The 21,374-nt window shown below is 45.7% G+C and overlaps 1 protein-coding gene across 1 annotated transcript in view; it reads left to right on the forward strand.

The window, feature by feature from the left end:
• Ten-a (Teneurin-a transmembrane protein) overlaps positions 1–21,374 on the forward strand; it is a 611,676-nt gene that overhangs the window by 587,047 nt on the left and 3,255 nt on the right. Inside the window, exons 15-24 of the mRNA XM_078188214.1 lie at positions 938–964; positions 8,778–8,897; positions 13,649–13,833; positions 14,726–14,877; positions 15,961–16,619; positions 16,768–17,003; positions 17,206–18,302; positions 18,368–18,590; positions 18,903–20,893; positions 20,997–21,180. Coding sequence (XP_078044340.1) covers positions 938–964; positions 8,778–8,897; positions 13,649–13,833; positions 14,726–14,877; positions 15,961–16,619; positions 16,768–17,003; positions 17,206–18,302; positions 18,368–18,590; positions 18,903–20,893; positions 20,997–21,180 — 4,874 coding nt within the window. The remainder of the gene's footprint in view (positions 1–937; positions 965–8,777; positions 8,898–13,648; positions 13,834–14,725; positions 14,878–15,960; positions 16,620–16,767; positions 17,004–17,205; positions 18,303–18,367; positions 18,591–18,902; positions 20,894–20,996; positions 21,181–21,374) is intronic.

The following is a 21,374-nucleotide window of genomic DNA, read 5'->3' on the forward strand; positions in this document are numbered from 1 at the left end:
AAAATGGTCGCGTCTCGACTTCCGGTCCCCGGAAGATCGGGGTCAATCATGGCCGAGCGCGACAGCTCAATGACTCTCCCACTCTTTCTCGCTATCTCTGTATCTCTACATATATTATATATCTATATACACGCAGACACAAAATTCGTCTATCTCCTCTGTACGCGTACATTTGTGCGCGCGCGCGCGCAGACGTGCGAACGTACGCGTACGCGTGCGAACGTGCGCGTACACGATATATCGTATACATATATATAATATCGTATACATGATGTGTGTGACGTAGTTTCCAACTTGTGTCTGTCACGTGTATACCACTCTATGTTGGATGAGTCTGCGGGTGACTGCGTTCATGTTTTGCGTGACTGGCGAAGACCGCGTGTGTGATGGGTACGCTTGATTTTTAGTGTGTGTCTACGTCTATTGTTTCTGTAACGGCGTGCGGAACATTGCGAAGGAGCACTCGATTCCGTGTGAGGCGAAAATAGAGAGGCGCCGCGCGCGCGCTCGCGGTTTTTACGTCCTGGGTCGAGACCGCGATAGAGCTCCTGGCGACCCCCGCCCCCTCCCCTGGTCACCGTGGTTCCGGAAAGAGCCGTCGTCCTCCTGGGAGCCAGGAGAATGCCAGAGGTCTCCCGGAAGCTGGGATCCAGAGGTCAGAAGGTCTGAGGGTTCCGCTCGGTCGGCGGGAGGGAGGAGCGCGTCTCGATCCAAAAACCGAAACGATTATTTCGATAGACTCGACGAAAGGTTCGGTGTCGAACGAAACGCGTGTAGGAACGCGAAGATAGAGAGACACACGGATGGCGATGCCAAAAATGACCGGAAACGAATGCTCGCGCAATGCTGCGTACGCGCGTCCGTTTTTTGCCCGCTACACGCGGGTTCTGTGACCGTGGTAACGCCCTTTCTTCTCGTTGGTTTTTCCCACACGTAGTACGTTCTGGAATTCCTTTACACCGTGGTAAGTTGCAGCTACAAGCTCTCGCCTAATCGTTTCATTAACCAAAAAAACCAATTTCTTTTGCAAAAAAAAATAAAAAAAAAAGTATGAACACGAAAAAAAAAATAACAATGCTACAAAACATGAATGAAAAAAGAAATGCTAAAGACAATGAAAAAAAAAAAATAATAAGCAATGAACAAACGTACCATCTATTGCTCGTTTCGCTCGTAATACATTCATCTTACATGTATTTTTCGTATGTCCCGTATTTGTATCTATTCTATTCTATTCTATTCTATCTTATATATATGTATACGTATGTTTACCACCTTTTGGCCTGCGATTTTTTTTTCGAACTGTATGGGTCCGTTTACTTTCTCTCGTTTCCATTTTTGTTCTCGATCACGCCATCCCAACCCTTTCTCCGCCTCCGTTTTCTACCACCTTCAGTCGCCTCATATAACATGCGAGAAACCTGCCTGTGTTATTTCTCTCGATTCAGTTTCGCCGTTCCTCGTTTACGTTCGCCAAGTGTTTGATCATATATACCTACCCCGCTTGTTCGACTGGTCGGCCACACCTCCGAATATGATTTCTCCTATTTTTTTAAAAACTGCTCTCTATCTCTATCTGTCTCGTGTACAACCCTTTGTCTTTGTTTGATACTGTCGCTCTCTTTCGCTCTTTATCTCTTCCTGTACGTACCTGTCTATCTCTGTGTATCTGTTTTTCTGTCGTTCACGGGCCCTCTGGCCGCGCTCGTCGGCGAACCGTCGGTTACCGGCAAACGCGAGACTAACGACGTCAAACGAGTCGATTTTTACAAAATTTCCACGTCCACGGTCACAAGAATATTTCAAAATTCGACCGCGCGCGACGCCTTTATTCGGCGTCGACCGCGTTCAGAATTTATCCGCGTTCAAACGCGCTCAAACAATGGAGATCGAGCGTTTGTAACTTGCTCGAAGAACTGTCGGTTTTCGAATTATTCCAAGTAAAATTCGCGTGTCTATTCTAAGCAGAGTTCGCGACGATTATAATATCGATGCGGAATGATCTGAATTTCTTTTTGAGACCGGTTCGACACGGTTTGACGCCGGAATCGGCCGTCGAGCGGCCGCGAGGGGGTCCTTGCGCACCACATTAAAGGAAACTACAATCGTACGAATTGTCTCTGTGTTATCTGTGATATGTCGTCGGTATGTTGTCATCCCTCGCCGTCTACCCCCTACCAAAATGTTCTGTTTCTGTTTGTGTTATGTACTGTCTTCGTGTCCCTGTTAGCGCCACCACTTAGCTACCAACACCACCGTGTTCCCCGTTAAACGGCAATAGTATGTTTGAGAATCGTGTACTTTATACAATTCGATCTCTATATATATATATTTCTATATTGTATATATATAAATATATATATATATACATATACATACATATTCATACGTCTCTCTCTATATATATACATACCTGGTCTTGTGTTGTTTTGTGTTGCCAGGCTTGCACTTTTATGTACGTTACCAAAATAACCCTTTGTCTCGAGTTTGTCTCTAGCGAATACTTTTTGAACACCCCGTCCCCCCAACCCCCCCTCTCTCTAGCATTCACACACGAAAAAACGCTGACATTGATTATGCGCGCCTCTTGTTGCGTCCAAGACTATATTATATATATATTCCGTGCTCCATACCATACACACACGAACACACACACACACACACACATATTATACATGTATTATGCATATACAGAGTGACATGTATATGCATATACGTATTTTTCTTTTTCTTCGATTGTTCCTTTCCGTCGTTACGAGATCGAGCTCATTGTCGCACGCCTCGCAAACGCGCACGCTAAACACACACACATACACACGCACACAGACGTTTACACTGGTATACGATCGTCGATCGACGACGTTGACGACGTCGCAACGAGAAAGCTACCAAAAATGAGTGTACTTTGTCGATAATGAGAGAGAACACGTGGAAACGACAACGGCAACGACCATGATAGAAACTTAAACGAAAAAAAAAGGAGTAATAGAAACAGAAAAATAATACCAAACTGTGTAAACGGAACGATGATATCGAGCCACCGTCGATTTTTTTTCCGAACGGCCGACGTCGGATCGGTGAGCGTACGAAATCTTGTGTAAAAAAAATCGGGGAAAAAACAAGTGTAACAGAACGAAAAAAAAAGTAACCGAAAAAAACCGTCATACACGATTTTACGAAAAAAACCAAAAAAAAAAAAGTATAAAAAAGTAACAGAAAAAAAAAAGAAAGGACCCGATCGACCATTTCCCTCCTTGTCCCTTGTCTACGTCTGTTTATCACCTGTCTTACAATGTGCCAACTAACCCCCGTACACCAAAGCCCTGTGTCTGTCTTGAACCGATCCGTGCTATCTCAAACCCACCGAAAAAAAAAAAATAGATTATTATTATTAGTAACAACGATTGTCGAAGAGAACCAGAAAAAAAGAGAGAACAGAGAAAAGAAACACGAGAGAAACGAAGAAGATGATGATGATAAAAAGAAAGAAAGAGAAAAGAGAAAAGTCCTCTTCGCGCGATAGCAAAACCGGAAGCCGTCTCACGCTTGCCCCCCTCGCGCTGCGTCCCTCCGCCATTACGCGACGCGACGCGACGGTGCCCGAAGTTATCCTCTCCCTCGGATCAGAGTAATCTCCGCGCGTAATCCGCGGGAGTAGTAGTCGAACGGTAAATAAAGAGGAAAAGGAAACGGAACGGTAACAGAGAAATTGAAAGCAAAGAAGATAACACGGAGGGCGGAGAGGGGAGAGAGAGAGAGAGAGAAAGAGAGAAAACGAGAGACGGAAAAGAAACGAAAAGAAAGAAAAAGAAAAGAGAGACGAGCTCGACGAGAGAAACAAGGAGAGACGCGCGAGCGCGCGGATTTTCTCTCTCTCTTAGCCGGGAAACACCGTACGTTCTCTTTTTAGTTTTCTTCGATTTTCGACACCGAAATTCTCGAGACCGGTTCCACCGACAAACAAAGCTTCTCTTTTCCTCGCCCCCCGCTGCTGGCGTGGATATCCGATTCGAACGGCTAATTAAAAAGTGCGCGGGCGACGCTTTAAGCTTCGTTTGTCTCTCTCGGTACGCGGTGCTCGAGATTTTCGACGCCGCTTGTACGGGCGTTCCTCGAACGGAAGGACGCCGCGATTGTTTGTTCGCGGACGAAACGCTAGGCGGAAAGATCGCTCGCGCGTTCGATTTCCTCGGCAGTTCGACTTAATTAGACAGCTTGGTGAACGAAATCGGATGTAGATGCGCGTTCGCGCGAACTTTCTTTACCGCCGAGTCCGCCAATCGATAATTGCAGCGCTTTCTGGCAGCTCGATTCAGACGAGCGTGTTTTAGCACTCGTGTCCCGAAACGCGCCATTTGAGCACGGACACGAGTGTAACAGCGGCGCGGAGAAACGCGTGCAGACAGCGCGCTATGATGTCGTTCTCTGCGCGCAATCGTTCGGAAATGCGAACAAGGCTCCGTCACTCGTCGCGCTGCTCGCAGAAGACGGGAACGCTTTGAAAAGACCACACGCGAACGCATCTTCCCCCGTTCCAGCGTCACCCGACTAACGACCCCCGCGGACTCGCGAACCACCGACTTTGATTTTCAGTTGATCAGGACGAAGAAGCCGCTCGTCTGAACCAAGCCCGAGGCGACGCGCCGCGTCCAGGCCGTCTCGGTGTCGTCTATCGCGCGTAACAATGATCTCGCTGTGTCCGGGACCGTTCGATTAATAGAAACCGCATCCGTTCAAACTATATTTCCGTTCTTTCCGATTGGGTTCACCGTTGCGTTCACCTTCTTTCATTTTTTTTCTGGAAACCATATTCTCAGATACTTATTGGTTTTGGACTTTACCAGTAGTGACGACTGTGCCTGCCACCTTTTGCTGTGCTCGTGCTTGGAGGATCATCGGACAACTGCTGTTTCGATCCACCCGCCGGTGTCACCGAAATCGGTGGCAGGGTGCGCGCGATATTGATCCTCCTGGACGAGCAGGTCCGACCAGCGTTTTCCAACGGTGAAAACGCACGGATCCTCCAAGAACGAATCATGACACCCCCATACGCATCCCTTAGGGACAGATTAATATTATATATATATTTACATAACGAACGCATCTATACAGCCTGTTAGACCGCCCCGGTGTCTTATCGGACCCTTTTATCGCGATGGTTTCGTTACGGGGTTGTTAGCGGAGCGTTGCAAAATTTATGGGCCAATTACAGGACAGAATAGAATGGCAGAAATAATAGCAGTGTTTTATTGATAAGGTGTAGGTTCGTGAAAGCCAAATACGGTGAAAGTGATTTGGAAGAAGTGTGGAGTCGGAGATAAAGTCAGGTTATGTCGCAGATAAAGTCGAAAGGGGTAGTTCTCGAGAGACAGCGTTGAATAAAAAAATTGAAATGCGAGGTATATTAATGAGCAAAATTATATAAAATATTTCAAGACGTTTAATCTCACATTTTACAAATTATAATTAATAATTAATATTAGAGAGTGATTAAAAGTACGACGAATATTTAGAATATTGAGAATATTTCTAACAGCATTTCTTTGAATTCTCCTTCAGAAAATGTTTAAAACATTTCTGATAATTGAGCGTTGAATATTCCACGTCGAACACGCATGAAAATTCTCGGCAGCGTGGAATTTTTTAAATTTCGCGGCCCCGTCCCTTGCAACGCTCTGAAGTCTGCCGCAGGTCAGGTCAGAGAGGTCATCGACCCGTGGCGCGGGCTATTTAAATCACCGAATCAATCCTGCGAGCGAAACTCGCCCCAACGCGTTACATCATTCTTTTCGCCCGTGATTCGTTCACCGATTAGAATTAAAGACATAACCTTATAATTTAATTCTCGCTTTGTTACTTCAGCGATCCAAGGGGCACCGTAACAAGCTGCGTAAGCATGCGCGCGACACACCGCATATTTTATATATTCTTCTTCTTATTATCATCATATACCATTATTATTATTATTATTATTATTACTATTATTATTATTATTATCTACCTACCTATTATCGATCTCATTATATCTCAGCACAAAACACAGATCTCGCTTAAATGATATTATTCAGCTTAAACATACTCTCCAACTTATATATATATATATATCGCAGATAATCCAGCCCTCAGATTTATTACTTAACCACATATCTTTTTCATTATTCGCCTATTACGTATCCGACTGAACATGAATTTATTATTATATGCATGCGTTCTTTACTTCTCACAAGAAAAAAAAATGAAAATGAAATGTAACCGAACAAACGAAAAAGTTCAACCCTCGCCCTGCCCGCCGCCCCCACTGCCCACTTGCCGCCCCTTATTTAATTTATCTGCCTCAGTCGAGATGATAGTTCTTTTTTTTTTCTTTGTTTGTTTGCCGAATGATATATATATCTCTATACATACATATATATGTTTATCTATATCTACGTATATACATTTTACAATTAAAAAGTATTTATACGTACATATACGTACACAAATATTCGTTCTACTGTTTTTTGATTCCCCCCGCCCACGAGAATACTTTTTTCGAGAAGCACGGTGCTCGAGAAACGTACTGTTTGCGTACCACAAAAGAAAAAACCCCGCCCCCCACCCCCCCTCGCAGACACGAGACCCGATGCACCCCAAGCATTACCAAAAAAAAAAAGCATATGTACATTGTATCAAGCATTAAAGCAACAAACAAACAAACAAACAAACAAAAAAAAAAGATAAGCAACAATCCGAATGCACGAAAAAAAAATAGAATAACCAGAGAACATGCAGAATGAAAAAAAAAAAGAAAAAGAGCAGAATATCAAATATAGAAGCAAAAATAAAGAAAAGAAAAAGAACGAACAGACAAAAAAAAGTGAATGAACAAAACGAGACAAAAAAAATGCAAAGAAAACCAAAAGCAAACGAAAAATAAAGAAAGAAAGCAAAAAAAAAAAAGAAAAAGCTCGTACGTGTTCCCGCTTCGTTGCCGATACTCGCGCGCCCGCAGAGATACTACCCGACGACCACGCGCGCGCGACGACTACACTAGTACATATAGAGAAACGGTATATAGAAATGCCGAGGAGGACGCGTGCGGAGATAACGCTGAATGGCGGGCGTCCCGCGAGCTCTCTCGCGCGGGCGCGCGCTCTCTCTCCCGCCGCCGCCGTGTTCCTCCCATTGTTCCGTTTGTAAAATCAATTTGTATCGCTTCCCGATTCGAGCGGAGGCATTAGCTCTCGCGAACCGACCGGGGGAGCGCCGCCCGGCCTTCGAATGGAGTTGCGGATCGTATTGGCAGCGAAGTGAGAATATTGGATCGCATTGAACCGTTGACCGCGGAAGCTGATTTGACAGACAGAATCGATTGTTCGCGCTCTCGCCGTCTGCCCTTAGGATACAACCGCGCGCCGCGAGAGATAGATTGGGAGTGAGAGAGAGAGAGAGAGGACCATCGCTCGTTAAATTGATTCGATCTGCGCACGAAAGCCGCCGGGACCTCGCCAAGATGCAGCTAGACGCGTTGACCGCCGCCGCAACAATATTTAGAGAAATACGAATCCTGTTCGTGCTTGTTTTCCGATTTTCTGTTCCGTTCTTTCGCCAACCCCTCTGAACGCCGTGAAGAGTTGCATGTCTTTTCGAAGTTGCTCACCAAATGCGGTCGGCCACCGCTGCGACGAAGATGCTCGCTGGACTCTGCAGGATCGATACACCTCTGCAAATTTTATGCGCTCGTCATTCCTGATGGCCCCGTATTCATTAGGTCGTCCGAAAATAAACCGTGGGATGTGGCCCCCGTGTATGATTAATGTTGATCTTCTTATATGGTCTAATAGAAACGGCCGATCGGCGGAACTGGGCCATGGGGAATTAGAATTTGCTTGAGAGGCTTAAACGTCTTTGCTCGTTTCCGGATAGCAAAATGAACGACAAGTATAGCCATGTAATTGATAATCACCTAAGATGCAATTAATTTTAATAACTACATTTTTAAAGTACCTTTTTTACTATTCAGAATATTTTTCTTTGGGAAATTATATGTCAGATTTCTGTATTATATTAGCCTTAAATTGCAAACAGAAAGAATTTAGTAGAATTCCAATCTTCGAATTTTGTCATAGCTAAAATAGTTAAAAATCATGCTAAAGAGTATTAAACTTGCTTTCCATAATGTTATTTAGCTTTTAACCCTCTACCCTATATATTTGAATAGCCTAGTTCCAAATAATTTTCGTACTCTCTCAAGTCGAAGTTAAATTCTACCCCTCCGCCATTAATATTTAAACACTGAAGTAAGACTTGCTATTTAACAAATATAAATCTTTTATCTAACAAAATTATTAGTAACAAAAAAGTAACAATTAGTAACAGAAAAGGCTAATCAACGCTATTATTAAATAAATCATAGCACAAATAATTAATTCCCAATAAAGAAAGTAGACCTAATCGCATGGCAATTCTTGCAATGTTCAAGTCAACTTAGCTAACAAACTCCTGCAATGTAAAGCGACAACTATCTTTGCGTCAGCTAGCCAAACACAGCGCAAGGGTTACTTTAAGCATGCCGTTCTTTTACTTTCGCCGAGCAACATTTGCTATATTCTGTTTCTGTAAAATGCGGCGGTCGACGCGTCGTCGGCAGCGTTAATTGAATCGCGCTCGTCGTCGCCCCCCCCCCCCCCCGAGTTTTTTTTTTAAATCGAGAGATTCGAATCAGCATTCCGCGGCGCGACGGATCAACGATACGATCCGACTTCCGGAGGCGTGGATATATTTTTGATTTGTAACAGTCGAGTGGCGGTGATGCGAGGACAAGTTGTAACCGAACAAGGAATCGGAATAGTAGGCATCCGGGTGTCCGTGGACAGGGACTCCCGCTTCGGATTCACATTGACCAGAGCCGACGGATGGTAAGTACAATTTTTTCACCTAATTTTATAAACATTCTAAAGGGTTTATTTCGATTCTTCTCGTAATTTTAACCCTTTGCGGTCTTATGGCGCCGTTGAAAATTATCATGCCACGTTTCAAACTCATTTTTATTAAGTTGACTTGCATACAAAAAATTATTAAAATCCTGTTAACTAAGAGTCGCAAATATCAATTCTACAATGTGCAAAACGCATCATGTTACTTAAAATGGAAACGCTATAATTTTAGAAAAATATTTTGGATCTCAAGTTAAAATGGCTCCGACCGCAAAGGATTAATATCGATCTCGCCAGTAATAATAACGTTCTCAACTCGGAAGCGTCACCTCGAAAACCATCGGGGAAGTGCAGAATATTTCGGATACTATTTTTATTTTCGAGCAAGTATTCTGGATCGTAATTTCGACCTTTCCCGGTTGATCTGCAAAATACCGGAATTAGATTGAGGGTTTCGCCTGTATTTTCCGAAATATGCTGCACCTACTATAAATTCAAAGTCTGACAAGTCTTTGACAAGTCGTCGAATTTAACCCTGGAACGACCACGCGGAGTTGCCGACGATTATATATTTTTAAATTGTTTAGGAACTGGTAAATAAATGCTATAATATTGAGGTTTTCTTTGTCTAATGTCGTGCTTTATATTTTATATTTTGAGAATAGTTTATAATATCATGGCCACTAAGATTTAATATCGAATCGCTCGCAATCCCTTCTCACTTATGTTAAAGAATAGAAAAGGGTCGTTCTAAGGTTAAATATTCATCTCTTCGCTCAAGTATAGAGTTTTTGAACTGATACAAAGACGAGCTCGCATAGTATCGGTCTATAGAACGGTGCTCGAAGCCTGACGGCCTTTCGTTCGTTTAAACGGTCAACTAGATGAACCACTTCATTGAGTCGTTGAACCTCTTCGGTTCGTCTCCTCAAAGGTACCATTTCCGCAATCTCAATTCACCGGGTGCCTAAGGTGACGTGGCTTACATTATTCTCTAATCAAGAGATAAGTGACAAGACGCCTGTTAGCAGAGAGTCGTAGACAAGCGAGCCACGCATTCACTGCTCTCGCATTGCATTCACTCTAGCCCGTTGTACGAAACGCGGTCAAAGACGTACAGTATCTACCAAAAGACTAGTCGATCGTTATTATTCAGTAGCTAGCTTCCGGTGAAATTATATTCCATAAAGAATTGTTTGCCGGCCCGAGACCAATATTTGCCGAAACAAATATTGTTGATTCCGACGGTATCCGTTGGATTCGGTGTTTGGCGAATTAATTCTACCGTTTATTTGCTAACGGAACCTGGCCTCCCGAATTTTGCGAGAGTCAGGAAATATTTTTAACTTCGAGTCAATTTTTTTGATAAATTACTGTCGAGATTTAGATGAAGTGGATCTAAAAATTATTGTACAATTATTTACGGTGGCCCGTTTTCAATTTAGTGGCGACTCTGAGGCACCATTGAAATTATTCTATTCAAAATAATTTTTAACAAAGTTTAGATCTAATAAATTGTTGACAGTCAAACTGTCGCAAGAATCAATTTCATTTGTATAAAATAAAAATAAAACTTTACCTCACGAAATGGAAATAATATGAGCCAGAACAATTATTTTCATAGTTAAAAGGACTTCGAGTGCAAAGGGTTAAATTTCGTGAATAGTTTCGAATCTACCATTTTCCCCATAAAGGAACAAAACTCGCAGTTTTGTCTACGTATTGGAAGTCGACAACCTCCCTTCTCGCAATGCAGCCTGGACAAATAATTCCAATAAAACGCGATGTATCTAAACTTTAAAACGACAGATGCATCGAAAGAGCCACGATGAATCATTGATTCAAATTTCACCCCGATGAGCCGAGTTTCCATGTTTTATTCTTCGAGGAACAACGGACTCTCAGGCCTATTAAGGCCCCTAAACACGTTCTCACGTGTTGCGACGCATGCGTCAACCTTTGGCGCCCGTGAAACCTGTATCAGTTGCAGGATGCTTTTGCATTAGCGATTCCTCTCAGGTTGTCGCGCGATATCTTGATAAATGCGCTTCACAGTGTAGCATTAATTAACAATAGAATAGCCTTGGGTATCAGATGGAAGCTCGGAGAAATATCATTTGTAATAAACTCGTTGATAATAAATAATAAATAACTCAGCTTTGATATTATATTTTATTGTCCAAGATAATTCTTGAGACGAGCAAGTTACTGAGGGAAAATTATTTGTATTAGATTTTTGAGAGTTATTAATAATTGCTAGTTGGTCAAATGTTAAATTAACTAGTTAATATTGCAGACAAATCGTTGCCATAATCGTTTTTCGAATTTTTCGAGTGCTGTGGTTGATTGAATAGGGGAGATCGATGGTGGTTGTAAGAGAGAGGTGGTTGTAACACGTTCAATATTTTGGGTTATATTATAGATATTGAATATTCTTCATCTTATAATTTAAATCAGTACCTATATTTATTACCTTAACTAATCAATTCAAAATTGCTATCAAATAATATTTAGAATGCCTCAGGGAAAAATTAGAAAAACTGAGAAAGAAACCATAGATATAAAAGTATACCAAGCCATTTAGACACCTTTTGACGTAAATAAAAATGAAAAGCAAAGAATGGCGCATAATAAATGCTTTTTTAACATTTCATCCACTTCTCATACTTCATTAATAACTTGATAATTACTTAACCTCTTAACCGACGACCAAATCGCTATAACCGAATAATCTCAGATAACTATGATCTCACGAAATAATTATGATTCTAACTATAAGAGTTTAGGTACAATCGCGTTCTAAAAATCAAAGCGTTACAACCATCGCATTCTGCCCAACATCTCTATCACCTCGATTGCGACACGGAAATATCCGAAACCGGCAATTAAGCCGATCCGTCCGCGACAGAACCGGTCGCGAAAACGCGTATCGCGCGACCCACATGTTCGACGGGTTGCGCGAACGCGGCATATTTCGGTGGCGCGGAATAGGGGCCTCTCGGATGGCGCGCCGGTGGGGGGGGGGGGGGGGTGTCCCGCATGAGGATCGCGCGACGCGGTAACAAAGGCGTGGAGGGTATACAGGCGTTATCCTTTCCGCGCGCGGACGATAGTTTCCCCGTTGGCGGATCGGCGGGAAACCGTATGCGTGACATTAGTATTTGCGCACGATGATAGGCGGGAAGCGTGCACGCCAGCTTGGACGTTCTTCGTAATAGGATCAAGGCTGCATTGTAATGAAGGGAGGGAGGGAGGGAGGAGGGTGGGTGGGTTGGATGGAGACGCCGTACAACACCTATATATGTATATCGAACCAGGTATATAGTAATCCCGGCGAGGATAATCCTGAAACACGGAGCCGGAGGAGTTGGCCCGGCAAACCACATCAAAGCCCCAGCTAATGATGTCGAAAGCTTCCTAATTACTCCGTGCAAACCTGCGTGATTAGTCCGACCTCCGTTTCCCCTGCCCCTCCCCCACCCCCCTTCAACCCCATCGCCGTCCCACTCTCCCCCCCCCCCCCCCGTCGACTGTGCCCACTGCCACCACCCGCTTCCAACCCTCTTTGCCGCCACCATTCGGTTCCCGATAGCTGTCGAAATTTTACCATAATACAGTGAAACTGCGAACGCGAGATTGTATCGCGACGAAATCCCGGGCGAACCCGGGTCGCGTCGGACTGACGGGGCCGCGTCGGGTAATCCGAAACTCGGACCCGGGCTTCGAAACCGTTTCCCCATTCACCTTTAATGAATTCCGGGAGGCTAGGCGCTGATAGATCGCCGGCTATTAACGCCCTCGCCGTCGATAAATATATGCGGACCTTGTTCCGGACCGCTCGAGCATCGGCTCGGGGTCAAGTTTTTGATTAGGGACACATTTTTTGATTATGGACATCTTTTTTGATTAGGGACAGATTTTTGTATAGGGACATCTTTTTGAATAGGGAGATCTTTGGGGTAGCGACATCTTTACGATAGGGACATCTTTGGGATAGGGACACCTGAGGAGAGATTTCAAGATGTTAACCCCTTGCCCTATCATGTCTTTCAGAGCTACGTTGATTACGACTGTTTCGTCCTTAACCCCTTGCACTACGGTCTCTTTCAAAACTGCGTCGATTATTATACCTTCATTCCTAATAATTTCCGTGATGGAACGAGAGGATTTTTATTTCTTGACTCCCATTGATTTCCATTCTCAAATTACGGGAACATATTCATAAATTTCGCACGGTTAAAAATAATTTTAGAACAATTAACAAAATAACTACACCGAGTATGATCAATAAAACGCGTAACAAAATTTCTCTTCTAAATAATATCGACGCATCTAAGTGGTTAATAAATGTCAATCGTTTCTTCCAAATCGAAATAAAATCTCGATCCTCTGTCACCCAAAATTGTCGAATAAAAGTAAACGAAGGCGATCGGGAAAGAAAAATCCTCTCGCTTTATTAACGAATCAATTAATAGCGAAAGATGTTAATTAACGTGGTTCTGAAAGAAATTTAGGGTTCGACGAGACGTCACCGTATTTCTCGATCCGTCCGACGATCATGCTCGACAGTCATATTTCGGTTATCGAAAACTGGCCGGCTCGAATCGGTCACGGCCGAGGAGGGCCGGCTTTGGGTATCCTTTATCGATCGCGTGGGACGGCCCCCGCGCGAGACGTAATACCGGAAACGGCGGTGGTACAGTTTGTGAAATGCGTTTACCTACTTCGATCAGGTTTGACGTGCTGGTCAACGGCGGCGGTGCAGTGACGCTTCAGTTCCAGCGCAGCCCCTTCAAACCCCTTACGAGAACGGTGTTCGTGCCGTGGAATCAAATAGTGGTTCTGCCTCCCGTGGTGATGACCCTTAACATGGACGGCCAAACCCATAAATCGAACCAACCCCCCAGCCCAGCTGTCGGTAAGTATTAACCCCCGTATTATGTTTCCGTTTCCTTTTCGGTTCCTTTTCTCTTTTTTTTTACGTATTTCGTTCACGTTATATCGCGGCTGCCCATTATCGTCGCCCCTCCGCTGACCCCTCTGTTAACGAGACGAATAAATGGCTGAGAAGCTTTTCATAGCGGAGACACATGCATTAAACATGAGTCCGACGCCGGCCGAGTCTCCTCCAAAAACGTGACGACCGAAAATTACTCGTAAATCATTGACCGAAAACGCTTCGAACAGAGTCCCTTGGGTATATTAAAGAAGTCGACGCAATCGCGAAAATAATTCGTCGAAGATGAACGCTTTCCAATGTCAGAACTGATCGATCAACGTAATCGCGACGGTAGCAATGGTTAATCAGTAATTTGTAATCCGTAGTATGCAACGATTAACGATTATTGTTATCTAGTTGCCAATGCCCGGCGATTACATTTGCTTTGATTACCACGGCGAATCGTGTAGTCGTGGATACTAGATTACCTGCAATTAGTAATCGTAATCATTAATCACTGACCCGGTTTCGCAAACGTGGCCTCACAATTTACAAACAGTCGATGATAATTCACTAATAATTTCTGTATAATTCTGTCGCGCGTCAGTAAATCCATCCCGCGCATTATTTATGTATACGATAAATATTTTGTTTGTTATAATTTCATTGAATATGTTCGTCGGATTTCTGTTTTGGTTCGTTCGTTGTTCTCTCTCGCGAGCACGTGCTCTTAAATTAGCTGTTGATCATCTCTGCGTACAGGGACACCCACGCCCGTGACAATATGCTGATCGTGTGTGCCGTCTTTGTTCCGTCCTTAAGTGTTTTATGTTTTTAAGTTCCTTACCATTTATGGCGTACAATATAATAGGCTTCCCAGGGATCTCGATGGGACTATTTAGCGAGCACGGGCCGTGCCTCGAGCACGATCACGAGCTGCTCAGGCCGATCATCATCAGCACGTGGATGCCTGAAAAGGTGGGCGGGCTGCCCGGCAAGAGCGTGGTATTCGCGGAGAGTCAGGTAAACTCGATCGATTCCTCTCATTTATTTCTTTTTGATGCCATTGATGTTTCACTTAGCCTCTGTATGCATTTTTACGCGAAATAAACATATTCATTGCAATACTGATCAATGCCCTTTGGCTCACAAAAGTGAGAAGATCGAAGTCATTTGCATTTAGTAAAATTTTCCTCTCATTTATTTCTTATTGATAGCATTGATGTTTTACTTAGTCTCTGTATGCATTTTTACGCAAAATAAACATATTGATTGCAATACTGATCAATGCCCTTTGGCTCACAAAAATGTGAAGATCGAATTAATTTGCATTCGGTAACATTTTTGTTGTAAACCTAGCTTCAATAATATGACTTATTCAAACGTTGACAAGCCTGTAAAAATGGTAGAATTATGACTATGTTAGATTCAGTGTCAAAAATAATATGTGTCGAGTTAAATTTTATATTAAGAGAGGTCTACAGTTACAATCGGTCACAAAAGTCTCCATGCACCCCATATTGAAATCTATTAACCACGATATCACATTATATATTAATTTAGACACACGTTACAAAAATCGAGCCATTTACTAAAATTATTAACAAGAAAAAAAATGTAATCTTTGTCTAGAAATTCTCTTCGACTGGTGCATGTAGACTAACGCTGTAGACTGACTTTATCCACACGACAATCAGATTGAAAATACCGAACCATTTCCAAGTCACCCGTTTCCCTTCGAAACCAGAAAGAACGGTATCCGAAAAGCGACATCCAGCCGACGTACTCTAAATTCGTCCGGCATTAGCATCCGTATCTTGTCCAGCGACTATAGCGCTGGCCAGGGGCGAGCCATCAAACTCCAATCTGTTATTTGGAGCGGCTCCCGAAACGCATGCAAGATCAGAGTGGCTGCATAACAGCGGCGTAACACTTCGTAGCAGCTTTCCTCCGTACGGTGTGCGCGCCCGCATCTGTGCCCCCGAAACTGAAGGCGCAGCCGTCGGAGGAAGCTGTTCGCCCCCGAACCTCGGCTGATTTAAAATTCAAATTCCGTTCGCGGGGGTCTCGTAAACAACATTTTCGAGTGACCGTCCGTTCTTGCAGATCGTCCAGGAGAGCATCGCGATCCCGGGCTCGAACCTCCACTTGATGTACCAGAGCAGCCAGGCGGCCGGCTACCTGTCCACGGTGAGGATGCAGCTGACCGGACCGTTCATACCGAAGTCGCTGACGCACGTGCACGTGCACGTGGAGATCGAGGGCTCGCTGCACACGAAGACGTACGAGGCGGACCCGAACCTGACCCACACGTTCGCCTGGAACAAACGGAACGTTTACAAGCAGAAGGTGTACGGCGTGGCGCAGGCGAGGATCTCGATCGGCTATCAGCACTCCACTTGCCCGTCGGTGATATGGGAGACGCAGACGGCCAGCATGCAAGGCTTCGACGTCGACATCTCGGACATCGGCGGATGGGGCCTCGACATCCATCACCATTACAACTTCCACGAGGGGATACTGCAGAAGGGAGACGGCACCACGCTACACCTAAAACAGTATCCGAGGACCGTGAAGGTCGTGATGGGCACCGGCTTGCAGAGGAATCTCGTCTGCCAGGACTGCAACGGCCTCGCCAAAGACGCGAGGCTGCTGACGCCCGTGGCGCTCACCAGCGGACCCGACGGCAGCATCTACGTCGGTGATTTCAATCTTGTCAGGAGGATCACGCCTGAGGGAAATGTCTACACTGTTCTGATCTTGAGGTGGGTCTCTCGGTGTTGCTTCGGGAAATTCGCCGGGATCCGCGAGGCATTACCGTAGGGTGATACTATAGCGGTTTTGCGCTTTATATAGATAAAGCACAGCGTGTACACAGCAGTTTTTGTGAACGCGCATAATTTTATTTTTCAGTGCGACACAGGTGGCGTATCAGTACTACTTGTGCGTCTCCCCGGCCGATGGTCATCTCTACATCAGCGATCCTGAGAAGCATCAGATATTGAAGGCGTTGACCCTGGACGTTGTACAGACTCCTAGCATCAACATCGAACCTGTCGTTGGCAGCGGCGAAAGATGCATCCCTGGCGACGAGAGTCACTGCGGCGACGAGGGGCCGGCCATTCGCGCTAAATTGGCTCATCCGAAAGGTAACCGCTTCGCAACTTCAACTTTCAACCATTCAAAAAATTACGACTTCTTTTTTTTATAAAGGAAAAAGTTGCTTCAATATTAGGAATAATCTGCCGTTTCTACATTGTTAGATATTTTTCTGACACTCTGTATATCCGCCAGAATAAATGTCCAAAGACCCTAGTCTTATCCTCAACCAATAAGTGCACCCTATTCCAGGCATCGCGATAGCGGCGGACAAAACGATGTACATCGCGGACGGCAGGAACATCCGTGCGGTGGATCCCCACGGCGTGATCCACACTCTGGTGGGTCACCACGGACACCATAACCACTGGTCGCCGGCGCCGTGCGTGGGCGCGATATCCGCGCACCAGGCTCAGCTTCAATGGCCGACGGGATTGACCCTAAGCCCGCTCGACGGCTCCCTGCACTTTATCGACGACAGGCTAGTCCTGAAGCTCACCAGCGATCTAAAAGTGCGGGTGGTGGCCGGAACGCCGTTGCACTGCGCCAGCAACAGCAACGGCAACGACGGAGAGACGCCGAAAGTCAACGCGACCAACGTCACTAATCCGAAGAAGACGGACGAGGTGTTGGGCTCGGTTCTCGCCGTCAGTTTCAGCCCGACCGGCGAACTGTACATCGCGGAGAGCGATTCCCACAGGGTGAACACCATCAGAGTGGTGGACAGCTCTGGGAAGATGTCTCATTTCGCTGGTCAGCAGCAGGAGAGGCTGCGAGGCCAGTGCGAGTGCAATAATACCACACCCAGCACGAAAGATCTGGAAAGTTGCTCCTGCACCGATGACACTAGTAGTACAGAGACCCTGCTATCCTCGAACGCGAAGTTCACGGCTATTTCTGCGATCGCTATCTCGCCCGATGGTATCCTGCACGTGGCTGACCAAGGTAGCCTGCACATCCTGGCATTGCAACCTTATTTACCGAATCTCGACGAGAGCGGGGAGTTCCATATTCCGTTCCCGCCTACGAATGAAATCTACGTGTTCAATCGATACGGTCAACACAGCTCTACCAAGGATCTAACTTCCGGAAAAACTCGATACTCGTTCCTGTACAGCAAGAACACCAGCCTGGGGAAATTGTCTACCGTAACTGACAGCGCTCGCAACAAGATCCAGTTCCTCAGGGACTATAACAGCGTGGTCAGCTCTATCGAGAACACCCAGGACCACAAATCTGGTCTCAAGATCTCGGCTGTTGGGTTCTTGGAGAAGCTCACAGAAAGGGGTAGATCAGAGATCATTCTTGGATACGATGGGTCCACGGGCTTGCTGACCAGTCGATCAGGGGTAAGTATGAACGCTTAGAGGGTTTTCTGGGCCCCGAATGTGTTCAACAATGGTGTTTGTTGCAGGGCGGGGAGACGTATATTTATAATTACGACGGACTTGGCCGCGTCGTGGATGTGATTCTACCTACTGGAGAGAGACTGAAGCTTTCTTCAGACTTGTCTGGCGACGAGGGTCTGTCGGTGAAGGTCTCGGCTCCTCTGCAAGCGCTGTCGAAGGGCGACAAGCAGCGAGCCGTGGAGTTCAACATGAAGAACGAGAGGTCGAAGGTGTTGACCATTACCGACGGTAAGAGTTAAAGGATTAATCTTATATTATCGCACAGTGCTGCTATGTGAGATAAAAATATAATTAGTAAGATAAAAATGCAAATATGTCTAATGTCTAATTATTATTATTATTAATATCATTGATAATAATATTATATAAATGTCTAATTATTACATGCTTATGTATAAGTACATATTGTAAAATAAGAAAATATTAGTTATTTTATACATAAATATAAAATAATCAGACAAAGTCTGATGAGGGTATACGAGAATACTTAGACATTTAGACTGCGAATAGCAGACTCTAAAGACCAATTAAAATCCTCAGGTGCCAAGGTGAAGAAGGCCATCGCATTCACTAACAGCAGCCTGGAGGTCCTGCTCCCTGGTGGTGGCAGAGTCCTCAGTGCCCCGACAACGAAGCATCCCCTATTGGAAGCCGCTCTACCAGTCGAAGCCGAAATGTTACCAATGTGGAGCTACCAACTGATGTCCCTAGGAGAGCTGACGAACACTATGACGACCACGTACAACCTAGTCGGCGACGTCAGCCACTTCCAGCAGACCCTGAACAGAGAGATCTGGGTGAACGACACAAGAGTGATCGTGGTAGAGTTCGAGCAAGCTTTCAGTCGAGAAACGTTCTACGACAAAACTAGAAACCCTTTGCTGACCGTCACCTTTGATCTAGCTGGGCTACCGTTGGTCTGGCAACCTCACGAACAAGGCTGCAATTTAAGTATAACCTACGACAGGTTCAATCGCATCGAAAGTTGGAAATGGGGTGTCTCCGATGAGTCTTATGGTTACGATCGACATGGTCAGCTGGCTGAAGTGACCAACAGCCAGGATGGCACCAAGCGATACACTTACAATAGTTTGAACATCCTCTCGAACATCACGCTAGCCAGCGACCGGCATTTCTCCTTGGAGTACGACGACGACGGCGGTCTCCGTCATATTATACTTCCGTCGGGCACGAAACACTCGTTCTCCTGTCACGCTTCACTCGGGTTCCTGAGGGTGACGTACACACCTCCGGGCAGCATCCGAGCCTACCTTCAGCACTACAGCCACGACGGCAACCTGCTGCAGACCGTGTTCCCAGGGGACGGCGCGAGGATCGTCTACAGATACCACACTTCCGGCCAACTAGCCGAAGTGGTGCACGGCGACGGGAAGAGCGAGATCAGGTACACGGACAGCGGTCTGCCGTCGGAGGTGATCCACTCCGAGAGGGACGTCGAGTACAAGTGGGACTACCAATACAGCGCCGGCTTGCTGGTCGAAGAACGCATCGATTTCGGAGCGAAGACCGGTCTCAGCAACGCGAAATTCACCTTCGACTACGACTCGAACTTCCGGCTGATCAACGTCCAGGGCAGAATAGGGGGTCAGACATTGCCGACTCACACCATGGCCTACAGTCCAAGGACCGGCATGCTGGAGCAGATTGGACAGTTCAAGATCGCGAGGCCGCAGACCAACGAGACCACCGTGTCCGACGGAACCGCGCTCTTCTCGCGAATCACCGACGAGAGGTACTTGGAGACGCAAGTCACCTTGACCATCCATCAGCTGGAAGTCTTCAGGATGGAGTTCGCCCACGACTCCCGAGGTCGCATCAATCAGACCAGGACCTACACCCGCAACGTCGCCGTGAACACGTACACGAACGTGAAGAACTACACCTGGGACTGCGACGGCCAGTTGACTGGCGTGGAGGCGCAGGAACCGTGGGGATTCAAGTACGACGCTAACGGGAACATGCTGTCCCTGACTTACAGGGGGAACACGATACCCATGGAGTATAACAACATGGACAGGATACTGAAGTTTGGGGAAGGTCTTTACAAGTACGACAACAGAGGACTGGTGGTGCAAAATGCTAGAGAGGAGAGGTTCAATTACAATGCGAAAGGTCTTTTGGTTCGCGCCACCAAACGCGGACGCTTCGACGTTCGTTATTACTACGATCATTTGGATCGTTTGGCTACGAGGAAGGATAACTATGGGAATGTTACTCAATTTTTCTACAACAATCAAAAACGTCCTCACGAGGTCAGCCAGATCTACAGCCCGCGCGACGGCAAACTGATGTCCTTGGTCTACGACGACAGGGGACACTTGATCTACGCGCAAGTCTACAGGCACAAGTATTACATCGCCACCGATCAGTGTGGCACACCCATCATGATCTTCAGCCAGTACGGTGAAGGCATCAGAGAGATCATGAGATCACCCTACGGACATATCGTTTACGACTCAAACCCCTATCTTTATCTGCCCGTCGACTTCTGTGGAGGACTCTTGGATAAGGTGAGAGAACGTTCATTAGAGTACAGTGATTTTTGCTAGTCGCTTTGATGATGAAGTAGAGGATTCGCGAGACTCGTAAAAATTATGATAATTATGGTAACAGGTAACATCGTTGGTGCACATGCCGAACGGCAAAGTCTACGATCCATTGATCGGCCAATGGATGTCGCCTCTCTGGGAGAACGTGCTGGACAGGGTGGACACGCCGACTCACCTGCATTTGTATAGGTTCAACGGGAACGACCCTATTGACGTCAGGCACACAGACAGACCAAACCAACCCACAGGTAAGGACGCGTCGCATCTTCGGCGATCAATTGCTTTGTGCAAGATTAATGGCTTGCATAGGTTTCGGGTCAATATTGATGCGCTCGGAAGCCTGGCTTCTGAAACCAAATGGCGTCTGTAGCGTTCCAATAGGAACCGGTTCCGTGATTTAGCATCCGCAATATCTGTCCGAGGGGCACACACAGATACCAAC

The sequence above is a fragment of the Augochlora pura genome, chromosome 2, assembly GCF_028453695.1.
Source record: "Augochlora pura isolate Apur16 chromosome 2, APUR_v2.2.1, whole genome shotgun sequence".
NCBI classification, from domain to species: domain Eukaryota; kingdom Metazoa; phylum Arthropoda; class Insecta; order Hymenoptera; family Halictidae; genus Augochlora; species Augochlora pura.